Source organism: Narcine bancroftii, chromosome 8 (assembly GCF_036971445.1).
Source record: "Narcine bancroftii isolate sNarBan1 chromosome 8, sNarBan1.hap1, whole genome shotgun sequence".
In the NCBI taxonomy this organism is placed as follows: Eukaryota; Metazoa; Chordata; class Chondrichthyes; order Torpediniformes; family Narcinidae; genus Narcine; species Narcine bancroftii.
Window position 1 is genome coordinate 97,707,694 of NC_091476.1, and position 13,034 is coordinate 97,720,727.

Genomic DNA, 13,034 nt, shown 5'->3' on the forward strand with positions numbered 1-13,034 from the left:
TCTCCATTTGAGATTTGACTGGAAGGCTAATTGATTCATGATTGAATTCTTTAAGGGCTACTTCATGAGAGATGAGAAAAAGATTTTAATAACTTGGGAAAGTTGACTCCTAATTCCCACTGCTAAAATGTTACACAAGCCCACCAGCACTGTTCTAAAACTGTGCGAACCCATTTCATAGTTTAATTTTGGGACCTTTGGTTACAGTGTTAAGTAAATTACTAAAAATAGTTTTGCACCAGCAAATTACTGCAGATAAATGTGCAGGTCCCACTAGCTTCCAATGGCCTAGTAACACACATGCAATTGTGTCCAAGAATTGGTGTCTTTGAGATAAATTCATGTCCTCAAACTGTGAATTGTTGATTTAAAGCAATAATATACTGTCGGATACACTGCTGCGAATGAATTACCAAAGATGTCTGAAACAGTTCCATTTAACTGCTTTGGCATTCTAAATCACAGAGGTCGGGCAGATGTCATGGATGGGAAGTGAATCTCAGAAACCACCTCAGTGCTGCTGGACACGTGATGGATTATCTTACAACGTTGAACAAATCAATCAGCACCCTGAGTCCAGGTTGTGTCCGATCATTCAACTTAAATGTCAGCCTTTCCAATCTGATGGAGATGTAAGTGTAGCAGATCTATCTGCAATTACATTTTAAAAAATGAATGCCTACTTGTAATTAGCAAAAATGTATATTTAAATGTTTACATTATCCTGCCCCTTTTTTTCTATGTCTTGCAAGTTTCTCAAACTTGTGTCTTTTGATTATTAAAGATCATAGTTTGGATGGGATGAATAAAAAGCAAACATGAAGGATGGTTGGGGTCTCAAGAAATTCTTCTGTTTATTGTTTTGCCTCTTTTAAAAAAAATTTTACATACAGGACGATCACAGGCTGTTCAGGCCCAGAAGCCCATGCCGCCCAAATATTCCCATTAACTTACAACCCCTATATATATTTTGAAAGGTGGAAGGAAACCGGAGCACCTGAAGGAAACCCACATAGACAGAGGGAGAGTGTGCAAACTCCTCACAGACAGCGCCAGATGCCAACCTGAGTTGCTGCTGCTGTATGAGTTTTGCGCTAACCACTACGCTAACCGCACCACCCTTTTAGTATTTTGGAATGGAACTGTTAGGATGATATGACCTGCTGTACCTTCAGTCACAGTCCACAAACTCCCAGAGGCCTCTTCTCTCGACGCAAGCAAAGATGATACGAGTTAGCCAATAAACAATGCTACCTTTGCAGAAAATGCTCTGTATTGGCTAAGCATAGCAGAATGCATTAGAAAATAGATGTTACGGCTAATGTAGTGGTTACCACAACTTAATTTCAGGGCCAACAGCCTGGGTTCGATTCGGCATTGCCTGTAAGGAGTTTGTACGTTCTCCCTGTGTCTGCATGCGTTTCTTGTGGGTGCTCTGGTTTCCTCCCACCCTCCAAAACATTCAAAGCTGGTAGGGAAATTGTGTGGTATGAGCTTCAGTGGTTAAAATGGGCTTCTACCATGCTGATTGAAAAAAATAAATATTTTTAAAATTGACTAATTTTTCAATTTGATTTTTAATGTCGAAACAAAGATGAAAGAAATTGTAAATTCAAGACTTTTGAGCAAAATAAATAAATTGCTGAGGGAATTCAACAGGTTAAACAGCATCCTTGGGAACAAAGCAACAGGTTAAACATCATCCTTGGGAACAAAGCAACAGGTTAAACAGCATCCTTGGGAACAAAGCAGCAGGTTAAACATCATCCTTGGGAACAAAGCAGCAGGTTAAACATCATCCTTGGGAACAAAGCAACAGGTTAAACATCATCCTTGGGAACAAAGCAACAGGTTAAACAGCATCCTTGGGAACAAAGCAGCAGGTTAAACATCATCCTTGGGAACAAAGCAACAGGTTAAACAGCATCCTTGGGAACAAAGCAACAGGTTAAACAGCATCCTTGGGAACAAAGCAAAAGGTGAAACATCATCCTTGGGAACAAAGCAACAGGTTAAACATCATCCTTGGGAACAAAGCAACAGGTTAAACAGCATCCTTGGTAACAAAGCAACAGGTTAAACAGCATCCTTGGGAACAAAGCAACAGGTTAAACAGCATCCTTGGTAACAAAGCAACAGGTTAAACAGCATCCTTGGGAACAAAGCAACAGGTTAAACGGCATCCTTGGTAACAAAGCAACAGGTTAAACAGCAACCTTGGGAACAAAGCAACAGGTTAAACAGCATCCTTGGGAACAAAGCAACAGGTTAAACAGCATCCTTGGGAACAAAGCAACAAGTTTATGAATATTTTATTTTAATCAACACGCAACTGCGTACTTGTCTATATTAATCATCACCGAGTTTTCCCCTCTGTGAAGCTCCAAAGAACTATGAATTTCAGTTCAAAACCTGCATGTTGCATGAAAACCATGCGGTTTGATTATTCGGAGGGGGATGGAGGAGGACCGTTGATTGCAATGTGGCTAATGTGATTCATTGTCACAATCCACTCATATCTGGGCCTGATAAATAAACCAAACCACTGACTGACTGTGGAAGGTGTCTGGCGAAGTGTTGTCAGACCTTAATAGCGATTAGACTTTAGATAATGATGACTGAGGCCTTATCAAAGACTAACTTTAAGCAGAAAGCAATGGGTGAAATTTTGTCTTCTATCAAACTGAGAAGCATTTTTGACAGTTTTTGTCTCTGATTGCTTTATGAAATAAAAAAAGCTTTTTCAATACGAAACATTTAAACAAAAAAATGAATCAATGACAAAATATTAACACCCAACAAATGCACAGTGGTGCAGATGGTAGAACTACTGCTCATGGTGCCAAAAGTCTGGGTTCAAGTTCGACCTTGAGTGATGTCTGCATGGTGTTTAATGATTTTCCTTTTGCCGTGTGGGTTTCCTACAGATACTCCAGTTTTCTCCCACATCACAAAGGGATGTGACCTGGGAGGCTAATTAACTACTGCAAATTACAATTAACATGTAAGTAAAGCAGTAGAATCCAGAGTGAGTGAAGAGAGTAAGGGGAGAATAAAAGATCGGATTAGTGGAAATGATTGGTGTAGATTCTGTCAGATGAATGTCCAATTTCTGTAGATTTCAATGATCAATGAAGAATGGATTACTTCAAAAAGAAGCCCCTAAATTACGAATTCATAAAGATGGAAGGTTGATTTAAATAGATGAACATGATTGGATGCAACTATGCAAAGAAAATATGACAAAATTATTAATGTTAGATATAGATTAGTTCAATATAATTTTATATATCAATTATACTTGATATGTAGCTATGTTATAATAGATTTAGATTAGTTATGGGATTAGATTAGGTTAAGTTTTAGGGTTTTTGGTTTAGTTTTTCTTTTTATATACAACATATTAACATATATTGTGATTTATTGTTATTATTTTGTGTTGATTTAAATAAAACTATATTTAATTCCTCAAAAATTGAAAAAATTGATTCTAATCTTATTAGAGATTTATGTTTTCAATGTGGTCAGGAAATCGATTTGATTTTGCATTGTACTTGGGATGTGCCCTAAACTAAAACCTTTTTGGTTAGAGGTATGAATTTTTTTGGAGAAAATATTAGGGATTGAACTCCCACAGGAGCCAATGTTATTAAAGCCAAGCCAAAAAAATAAATAAATAAAGTGGTTAGACCAAAATTAAGGCGAACTATGTATCAAATTGAATTTTTACAACTAGCTTTAGCTGTTTCTAGGAAGTGCATAGCAATCACTGGGAAATCGGATACAGATTTAGGGATAGAGTTTGAAAATTTGAAGGACTCTCTGAAAACCCATTCTGTTGGTAACCACACCACCCCCCCCCCCCCCCCCCCCCCCCCGTCTTGGGTAAACTTGTACCTCTCACTTTGTTTGTTTTAGATTGGTCACAGTGTTTGAGCTACCAAAAGAAAATAGTCACACACACCGAGAGCAGTTCAGATTATACAAATGTTTATTACAAATTCAAAAGCTGATTTCAAACTACAATATGTAAGCCCTTCCCAACTATACTTATCAACGCTTGGACTGGTCCCAACTGACGAAGCGAGGCAATGACTGCACACTTGTAGTAGGTTGTCAGGGCACCGGTGGCAGCTTCTCCACCTCCCCTGACCGGGACGTTGGCTGGACTCTAGAAGATCTTCTTCTTGCTGAGAGATGTTGCCACCTCTCGGAGAGTCTCAAACTTCAGCAGCGGGACCATGGCTTGTATTACCCAAAAACTGCTTACCCAAGCACTTATTCCCAGCACAGCAAGAAAGATAAGCGAGCAAGCTAGCATGCTAGGTTTCTATCGAATAACATAATTTTCAGCTTATCATTTTGAATACAATGGTTTATTTTGCATCAAGGCTAGGTCTCTGATAGTCTGTGACCAAAACAAGCAGGAAGATTAAATGTTCTTGGTACACAGATGTCCTTTCGTCAGATAACTGCATCTCTGGCCCCTCGGTGGAATTTAGCTTATGTCTGCTGATTCTAAAAAATAAACAGGTTCTCAGCCTTGCAGAAGCAAAGGCTGCAAAAGTAAAAAAAAAACACGGTTAGAATCTTCCATTACACCCCCCCAGTTCCATTACATTAGTATTGAAGTTTTTAATATATTTTTTGACATTCTCCCAACTTTTTTTTCCCTTTTCCCTTTTTTTAACTTTGAATATATTTTGTGGGGGAGGGGGAAGGGAGGGAGATATTTATATGCACCACGTGTTTTTTTCCTCTTGTAGCTTTATTAAATATGTATACATGGATATGGTATTAAATTTCTTATAAAATAAGTTTTTAAAAAAATGGCAAATTAACTGCAATTTTTCCTCTTAATTCATGGGATTTGTTGGTCAAATGAATGGAGCTTCTGGTCTAATGACGTACCTGGTGAGTGTGTACTCAGAGTGGTAGATTCCACACTGTAACGCTGGTGAATCTCAGTGCTTTGGGAGCTGCCATTGGATGGTGTGGGATGGAGTGGTGCTCACACCGGTATTTAGTGACTGGTTCAATCTTTTGTGGGTAGAACATGATGATAATCCTCACTTATATTGCCTTTAATAACACTTGTACTTTGATTGAGCAAAATTGTTTTATTTGTTCTTACTGTGTATTGTATTGTTCAGTAACTTTTTTGTTCATTGCAGAATGAAGGTCTTCAATGAAGAATATGATAATCTTATTCCTGGTACCAGGAAGCAGATTTACAAGTGGACAGAAGATATTTACACAAAAGGATCAGGACCATTTGGAATGAACACCATGGTAGAAACCAATGATAAAGGCCCAGACCATAAAGGAAACAGAGATCAAGGTAACAAAACAGCGAACTTGGACATTATCAATAGAAATATTCAGTCAACACGCGTATAAAAATCTCAAAATGGTGCCCATCTCTCAGATTTTAGCATCACATCTAAAATGTCAAGTTTAAAATATCACACTTCAACTCAGCAATTTAGTGCAGGACAAAGGCAATTATTTTCTCCCGTCTTTTTTTTCCCCATCTTGAGAGACTGGCTGTCCGCAGAGGCAGAATCTGTGGAATGAATGCATCAGGATTACTCTTGGCAATTACTTTCGAATTGACCTCATGATGTGTTTATTCTACGCACTTTTCAAAATGAAATTCCATCAAAATAGGAAAATCAATTTCATTTTAACAACAAACACAGCACAAAAGTGAGAAATAGATAAATTTGCACTTTTTTGGTGAAATCTTCATACATTGTCATATTTATAATGAAACAGTAATTAGAAACTTTATGTACTGAAATCTTGTGAATAACATACTTGCAGTTGTTATTGCTGCTGCTTGTATTTGCTCTTGATACACTTAACCTTTAAGGAATGACTTCATTTATAGAAATCAATACTAAATGTGCAATTCTGTCTTCATCCCATCAGACCTATGCATAAACAAAGCCACATAAGGAGGAACAAGCAAATGCCATTCAGGCCTCAAGTTTGTTTGTCCCCTTTCCTGCTTTTTGACTGAATAGAAATCTGTTTATCTCTGCCTGAATATAAGGTCTATGCCTACGCAGCTCTCTGTGACAAGGAGTTCCACTGATTCACAATTCTATGTGAGAAGATGATCTTTCTCATTATGGTATTAAGTGGGCACAAAATTATATTAGGAGGATTTCATCTGGTTCTGAACTTTTCCTTGAGAGGAAACGTTCTTTCAGAACTTCACCTGTCCAGCCCCAAAGATATGATGAATAAATGTTTCAATAAAATCAAATCTCACTCTTCTAAACCCTGATAAGTAGCACCCCCATCTGTTTCAACTTTCCTCATGACACAACCCTCCACAACTGGGAATACCCTAATGGACCATCTTTGAGCCATCTCCATTGAAATAATGCCTTTCTTTAATTAGGGAGCAAAGGTAATCTCAGTGCTTAGGTTGTGGTTCACCGGTGCCTTGATAGCTGTAATAAATCATCCTTGCTTTTATGCACCACCTCAAAATATGGCCTTTCATTTTACTAGCCTTCCTTAATACATTTGTCTCCTTGTCTTCTGAGTTTTGACATCTCAAATCCTGTTCTGCTGCAGCATTCTGCAGTTTTGTCTCCATTTTGTCCCTTCAAAATCAGTAACTTTGCATTTGTTGATATCATTATCCATTTGCCAACATTTTTCCAAATAAGTCCATCTGTGATGTTCAATTTTGTATACCATTTGCATTCATCTGGCCTTCCCACCTACTTTGGTATTCTCTATAAATTCACTACCCACCCCTTTGTTTCCTTACTCCATTATATGTGTTATACACCATTAATGTAAACATCAATCATTAGGCCCTTTCAAACTGCAGTGCAATTTGCCCAGTTAGCGCCCTAGTTACATGGCACTTAGAAATGGTCTGTTGGAATCCAATTGGGTCCCTGACCTACCTCAGAGGTAGTCTGGGAACCCAGTTAAACTTACCTAGGTCGCATCCGGAGGTGATGTGAAAACAAAAATGGCCGAACCGCTTATTCTGGTGCATGCGTCATCAGGCAGCCAGCATCTGGCAGTACTTCCAGTGATGTGTCATTGTGGGGCGGGATCCCCCTTAAATCACCAGTGTGGTGATATGGCTGTATGCACTGGCTGGCCCACCCTCCGGGTGTCTCCCTGCCTTAGTTCCTCCCTTGATCCTTCTCATGTGACCCCTGGCCATGAAGGTTGAGTCCCCTCTCCTTCCCGCTCATTTTCCAAGCCTAGACCCGGGCCTGCAGTCTCTTGCTCAATAAAGTCTATCGTTCCCCTCAGTCTTCTGTCTGCGTCATTATTGGGCTACCGATAGTGCCTAACAGCCAGGTTGGCGATTTAATGGATCAATCCCTCTGTTTGGGAAGCTCTGAAGAAGATCAGATAAAACAAAAGGATTCAATAAATTATTTGTATGGCTTAGGTAAATATATATTCCAGCACCTTTTTTCCAGTAATTGCACCTGTGTCCCAGGAGGGCTACCCAGGTGCTGCAATTTAAAAGAGGCTACTACCTTGCCTTAAATATCACCATTTAATCCCACACCAAAGACTTGAACTCAATGATCCTTCAATGCAGTGGTGAGAAAGTGCATTGTTGGACATAAAGGCCTTTGAATTGTTTCATGTTTCAAAACCCTTATTCACCTGGCAATGGACAAAATCATGTTTTAAACATGGGTTCCCCTATTGCAGCATTCAACTGAGTGGTAAAAGGGACCTTGTTCACTTTGTATGTGCAGTGGCAAGGTGAAGCCTGGGTTCTTCCGGAAGGCAGGGCGAGCGAATATGCTATTCCAATTACTTTTGTTCTTAGGCAGATATACATAGTGTGTGTGAAAATGTACACCATACTGGAGCAGATATACACACTTCCTACAGGTACAGAGCATGTGTAAATATACACAGAACTGGAGAAGGCATACACTGTCTATCGATAGTTACAGTAGTGCATGTGAAAATGTACATAAGACTGAAGCAAATAGTGCATGCTATATGGACAGATATATACAGTGCATGGGCAAACATTCAGCATACAGGGGTATGTACACTTAGTACAGAGACATGCAGACACAGAGAATGAGCAAAATATGCCTCGTGACCTGATCGCACAAAAAGTGTTGTCAACTTTCACCATTAAAATAGTGAGGTAAAATCCTCCAGATTAGTCTTTCAGATAAACACACTGAGTATTGTTTGCCAGTACATATAAACTTGTAAATTTATGGAAAAGGAGAAGGCTTTCTCTTTCCTGGCATATATATTTACCTAAGCCATACAAATAATTTATTGAATCCTTTTGTTTTATCTGATCTTCTTCAGAGCTTCCCAAACACGATTGAACTGAGATTATTGGCTTCTTTAATGGCAAATACATATCCAAAGTAATAACCTGGTTCTGCAATTCTTTCATATGTGTTGAGGAAATTAAAAACATTCGAGTTCTGTCCTGCATTTCAAGGGCAAGCTGTTATTAAAATGTTAATGTCAGACTCTATTTTGCCTGTTTTAAGGCTGTTGCATTCATCAGAATCCTGACTAGTTCTCTGTACTACTTCTTAGATAAAGGAAAGGGTAAAGGCCACTGGATCACCCTTGATGCTTTGAAGATACTTGGTCGTTTCGTTGTGCAAGCACCCACCTCAACTTTCAAGGCCATTGCACAAGGTGAAACGAGCACAGTAAGTTGAAGTTTTGTTATCATCTGACTGTGTATAGACAACCTGACGGAGCAGCTTTTGTGCAGTTTACACATATACACACACAATACAAAGTACATGATAATACATAAAGATATAATCTAAAATATATATAAAAATATTTTGGGATGATTTACTCAGTTACAAGATGCTCTTGTTACCAGTGCTGCACATGAGGGAAGAGGAGATGTGAGGAAGGGCAAGAGGATAGAGGAATGGGAGAGGTTTCAAGGCTGTAAAGGAGAAGGGTGTGAGTTTGAAGAATGAAAATGTAAGAGGAAAGGAAGAGGTCATTTTGCAATGGGATATCCTTGTACGTTTTAAAGATCAGAGCAGGTGAAGAGATGTGACTTCAACCAGTCTATGTACAATGTTGAGGCATTATCTAGTCTGTTGTTCTGCAAGATTGGGGAAGCAGATTGTAGTCCAGATCAACACAGGCCTACACAACGAGCCCAAAACCTTGTCCAAGACACAGCTGAAGTGTCAGGAATTTTGTGGGACTCAATGCTACTTGTTGGCTGAGAAAAGACTTGATTGTAAACCAGTGAAGAAATGAGGTGGCAGAACAGCTGTCAGAAGAGTACATGGACAAATAATCAAGAAATAACTGTTGCTTGGCCTCAATTTACTCTTTTCTATGCATGAGGCTAAGGTACATTCAGGAAGGAAAATGCAGTGCAGTTCAATGGAAAGAAGTTGAGCTGCATTAAAAGATGCTTGGCTGAGCTAGGGAAAAAAATTGTAGGATCCCTGATATTAATAGTGCTAATAATAATCCCTTCTTGCTCAGTGAGAAGCAAGTGATTATGTCAATAAAGTTATCCACCTTCACAAAACATTTTTCTATTTGCAAGTCATTAAAAAGTTTTGTCTCCCACACGGACAATGAGGGAACATACTGACATTCTTGTGTTTACTTTCCAAAGTTTTTTGAACTTTTGGTCATGTGAAGTGGTTTGTCTTTTTCTACTGCGACTTCTATGAAAAAGAAATCAACTTCTGTCTTACTTTGCATGAGCTATCACACTCTTGCTGCTGTCAAAGTGGTGAAAGGATAATAATAAACAAAGCCCAAGATCTAGTCCTTTGGCAGATCACTTGGTATTGCCTTCCAAGGAACAAATCATTGAAGCAAGTCAACTTTAGGAAATTATTAAACTATTTTCACATTATTAGCTCTATTAATTTTTTGTGTGTCCTCTTGAACAGTTTCGTGCATCATATTTGTCTAAACATTGAAAAATCTGACTATTCACAGATATGTCAGCTCCTCAACAGTTCATCCAGGCTTTTAGACCAGCTCTTTGATCTCACACTGGTGCAAGCACACATTCTCTTCCAAGGACTTTACACATGTGATAATGTCTACATCAGTGAGCCTGCAACAATTGACAAGTAAGAATATTGTTCATTTTTCAATTTAAATTTTTTTTTTAACTAACAGCCGCCTTTTAACTTTTACTGTATCTGTACATTTAAAACACCATTGACAGTGAAAAGCTGTTCAATTTACTACCAGCATTCATTAACAATGTGACATGTTACTCTCTCAAGTTTATTATCACCTCACTTGGATATGATCTGAGTTGCAAAGAGAAAGGTCTTTCTTTTACTGATTGCTGTCAGAAAAATACTTGTTGCTTTTACATTGCTTCATGGGAAATTGCCATCAATTAAATGTCTATCCACGCTAGATATTGGAGTCCGCCATCAAATCTAGATTACTATCAAAAGCATGTGCATTTAAGCGGTAAAATGTAATAGGGGAAGCATGAGAATTATTGATCTCATTGCACAGCAATGTACCAATGTGAAGAGATAAACAAGAAATTCTACAGGTGCTGTGATTTTTGTGCAAATCACAAAAATGCTGAAGGAACACAGTATCTATAGGAAGGAAAGGGTAACCAATCTTTCGGGCCTGAGCCCTTTGTCAAGCTATGAGCAAAGAGCAGACAGGCACCTGAATAACAGCGTGGGAGGGAGAGGACGGGGCAGGGGGAGGAGTACAGGCTAACAGGTCAGAGGTCAAAGTAGATATGGGTGGAAGAGCAGAAGAGAAAACCGCTGAAGTGATAGAGGATGGGGTGAGCTCTCTGAATAGAGAGGGAAGGCAGTGGGAGCCTAAGGAAAGAGAGAAAGACTCAGGGGAGGAGTTTAATGGAAACTGGAGAAGTCGTAGTAAATTCTCTCTGGTTGGGGTGTGCCCAGATGGAAGGCATCATCGCAGATGTAGCCAGGATTTGACTGGCTTCTGCTGAATATTATACCTGCGTGGTGAGATTGTAAATTTGAGTACACACAGAATTATGTGGAAAGGAGAAATTCGGGCTCCAATCATCTTTGCTGTGAAAACTTGCTGAATTTACTAAAGCACAATTATGCAATAATTAATTTGGAAAGAAATGGGTTCTGGTTCATTTGGAAAACTGCCGTTGATGCTGAACTAATTCTTTTGCCTTAGAAAAGGAGTTTTGTTTTTGTTCCTAAGTCCAAATCGCATTCAGAGAGTAACCCCAATATTACTTGACTCCTTTGTCTGTAGGCTTGGTCAACTGGCATGTTTCTACCCTGCGAAAAAACTGAAATTGCTGAAGGAGGCAGCGGTAATAGCATTGCGGAACAAACTGCTCAACTGTACAAGGAACGTAAAGGAGGTGAATACACTAAATGTGACTTTAAGTCTCCAGTAATGAATAAGATATCACCAACTTTCTTTTCATTGCCAGTGTTGAACTTGAATACAGGATATGTTTCATTTCAAAGCCCAAACAGTTTTTAAAAATCTGTTCTTCATGCAGAAGCCTCATTGTGTTTTTATCTATCATTTCACACAAACATGTTCCTACAGATCTATCGGATTCTTGTGGAGAATATTAATGCCAATAGTTTGACTGCTGAAGGAGTAAAAGAACTGGGAGCTTCAGTGGTTGGATTGAATGTTAGTGAACTGTCCTCTATCTCCAAGGAGGCCATTGCAGGTGCGCTCAGTGAACTGAAAAATGTCAAGGGATGGTCCAAAAGTCAAATCGCTGTCCTTGTCAATAAGTATAAAGCAATTGAAGAAGTGAGTATCATTCATAAAATATATATCCTTACTGTATGTCTAATTCCACTTCATTGCACTTGATCATAACTTGTTAAGCAAATAAGCCATTGACTCCTTAAATCTGTTCTACCATTCATTGAGATTAAACTTCACAGGCATAGTTGCATAATTTGGGAAGCTCCTTTATGCACATTAATTGAGGCTATAATTATTTTTTTTGGACAAAGGCAAAGGACAAAGTGCAGAAACCGGAAATTGAATCCAGTAGCAGGATCAGTCGGTTCACAAAGCACAACTGTGCTGATGAAGGGTCACGGGGCATCCATCAGAAGTAAAGGGTAAAAAAAAACACTTCATGCCTAAGTCATTTGTCAAGGCAGGCAAGTGTTTGAATCCAAAGGTTGAGGAGAGGAGGAAGGAAGGAAGGAGCAGGGGGAGAATCATTGTCTTCCAGGTAAGACATCATCGGTGGGAAGGTAGAAGAGAAACAAAAAGCTGAGGTGATAGGGGAAAAAGGTAGTTCTCTGATAGGAGTAGAAAGGGAGGATATGGGGTGCTAGTGCAACAGAGAGGGATATGGAAAGAAAGAAGGGGTTTCATAGAAATTGGAGGTTGATATAAGTGCCACCTGGTTGGAGAATGCCCAAGCCAAATGTACTGTATTGTCCTCCTATCGGCAGATATCCTTGGTTTGGTAGTGCATGTTAGCCTGTGCTCCTCCACCTGATCCCTTTTCCAATTTTTCCTCTCCACTCTCCTCCTCCCCATGCCTTTTCATTCAGGCACCTGCCTGTTTTTTTCTTTCTGCCTATAGTTGATGAAGTACTTAACCCTTTACTTCCTATGGATGCTGTGTGACCTAACCCTAACCCTCCAGCACTTCTTTATATTGCATAGATCCAGTACCTGCAGATTTGTCTAACTCGGATCAGACTGTTTGCTCAGTTAGAAAATAACTAACTTTAAAATCGATTAAATTGACTCTAGAGAACTTGTAACCACCTTGACTTGCTGCACAAGTTCAAGTCTTCTTTTCCTCCATGAAAAGCACAATTGAAAGCAAATAGCTTTCATACATTTCATGAAACAAATCGCAGGGACTGAATCTTTGCACAACCATTTAAAAGCCGCATAATCAGTAATGTCAAAAAATTAAATTGGCAACCTAACCCATTTCAACTGAGCAGATGGACAGGTTAAAGAAGAGACTTCCAGACTATGCCTGGAGAAATATGTTTTGAAATTATTTATGGGATGGCACATTGCCTTTA

At 39.0% G+C, this 13,034-nt stretch overlaps 1 protein-coding gene across 4 annotated transcripts in view; it reads left to right on the top strand.

The window, feature by feature from the left end:
• Positions 1-13,034, top strand: part of LOC138741051 (otoancorin-like) — a 120,750-nt gene that overhangs the window by 34,224 nt on the left and 73,492 nt on the right. For all 4 annotated transcript variants that reach the window (XM_069894527.1, XM_069894529.1, XM_069894530.1 and 1 more), the window contains 6 exons: positions 466-632; positions 5,175-5,341; positions 8,575-8,693; positions 9,973-10,109; positions 11,260-11,371; positions 11,566-11,781. In XM_069894527.1, coding sequence (XP_069750628.1) covers positions 466-632; positions 5,175-5,341; positions 8,575-8,693; positions 9,973-10,109; positions 11,260-11,371; positions 11,566-11,781 — 918 coding nt within the window. The remainder of the gene's footprint in view (positions 1-465; positions 633-5,174; positions 5,342-8,574; positions 8,694-9,972; positions 10,110-11,259; positions 11,372-11,565; positions 11,782-13,034) is intronic.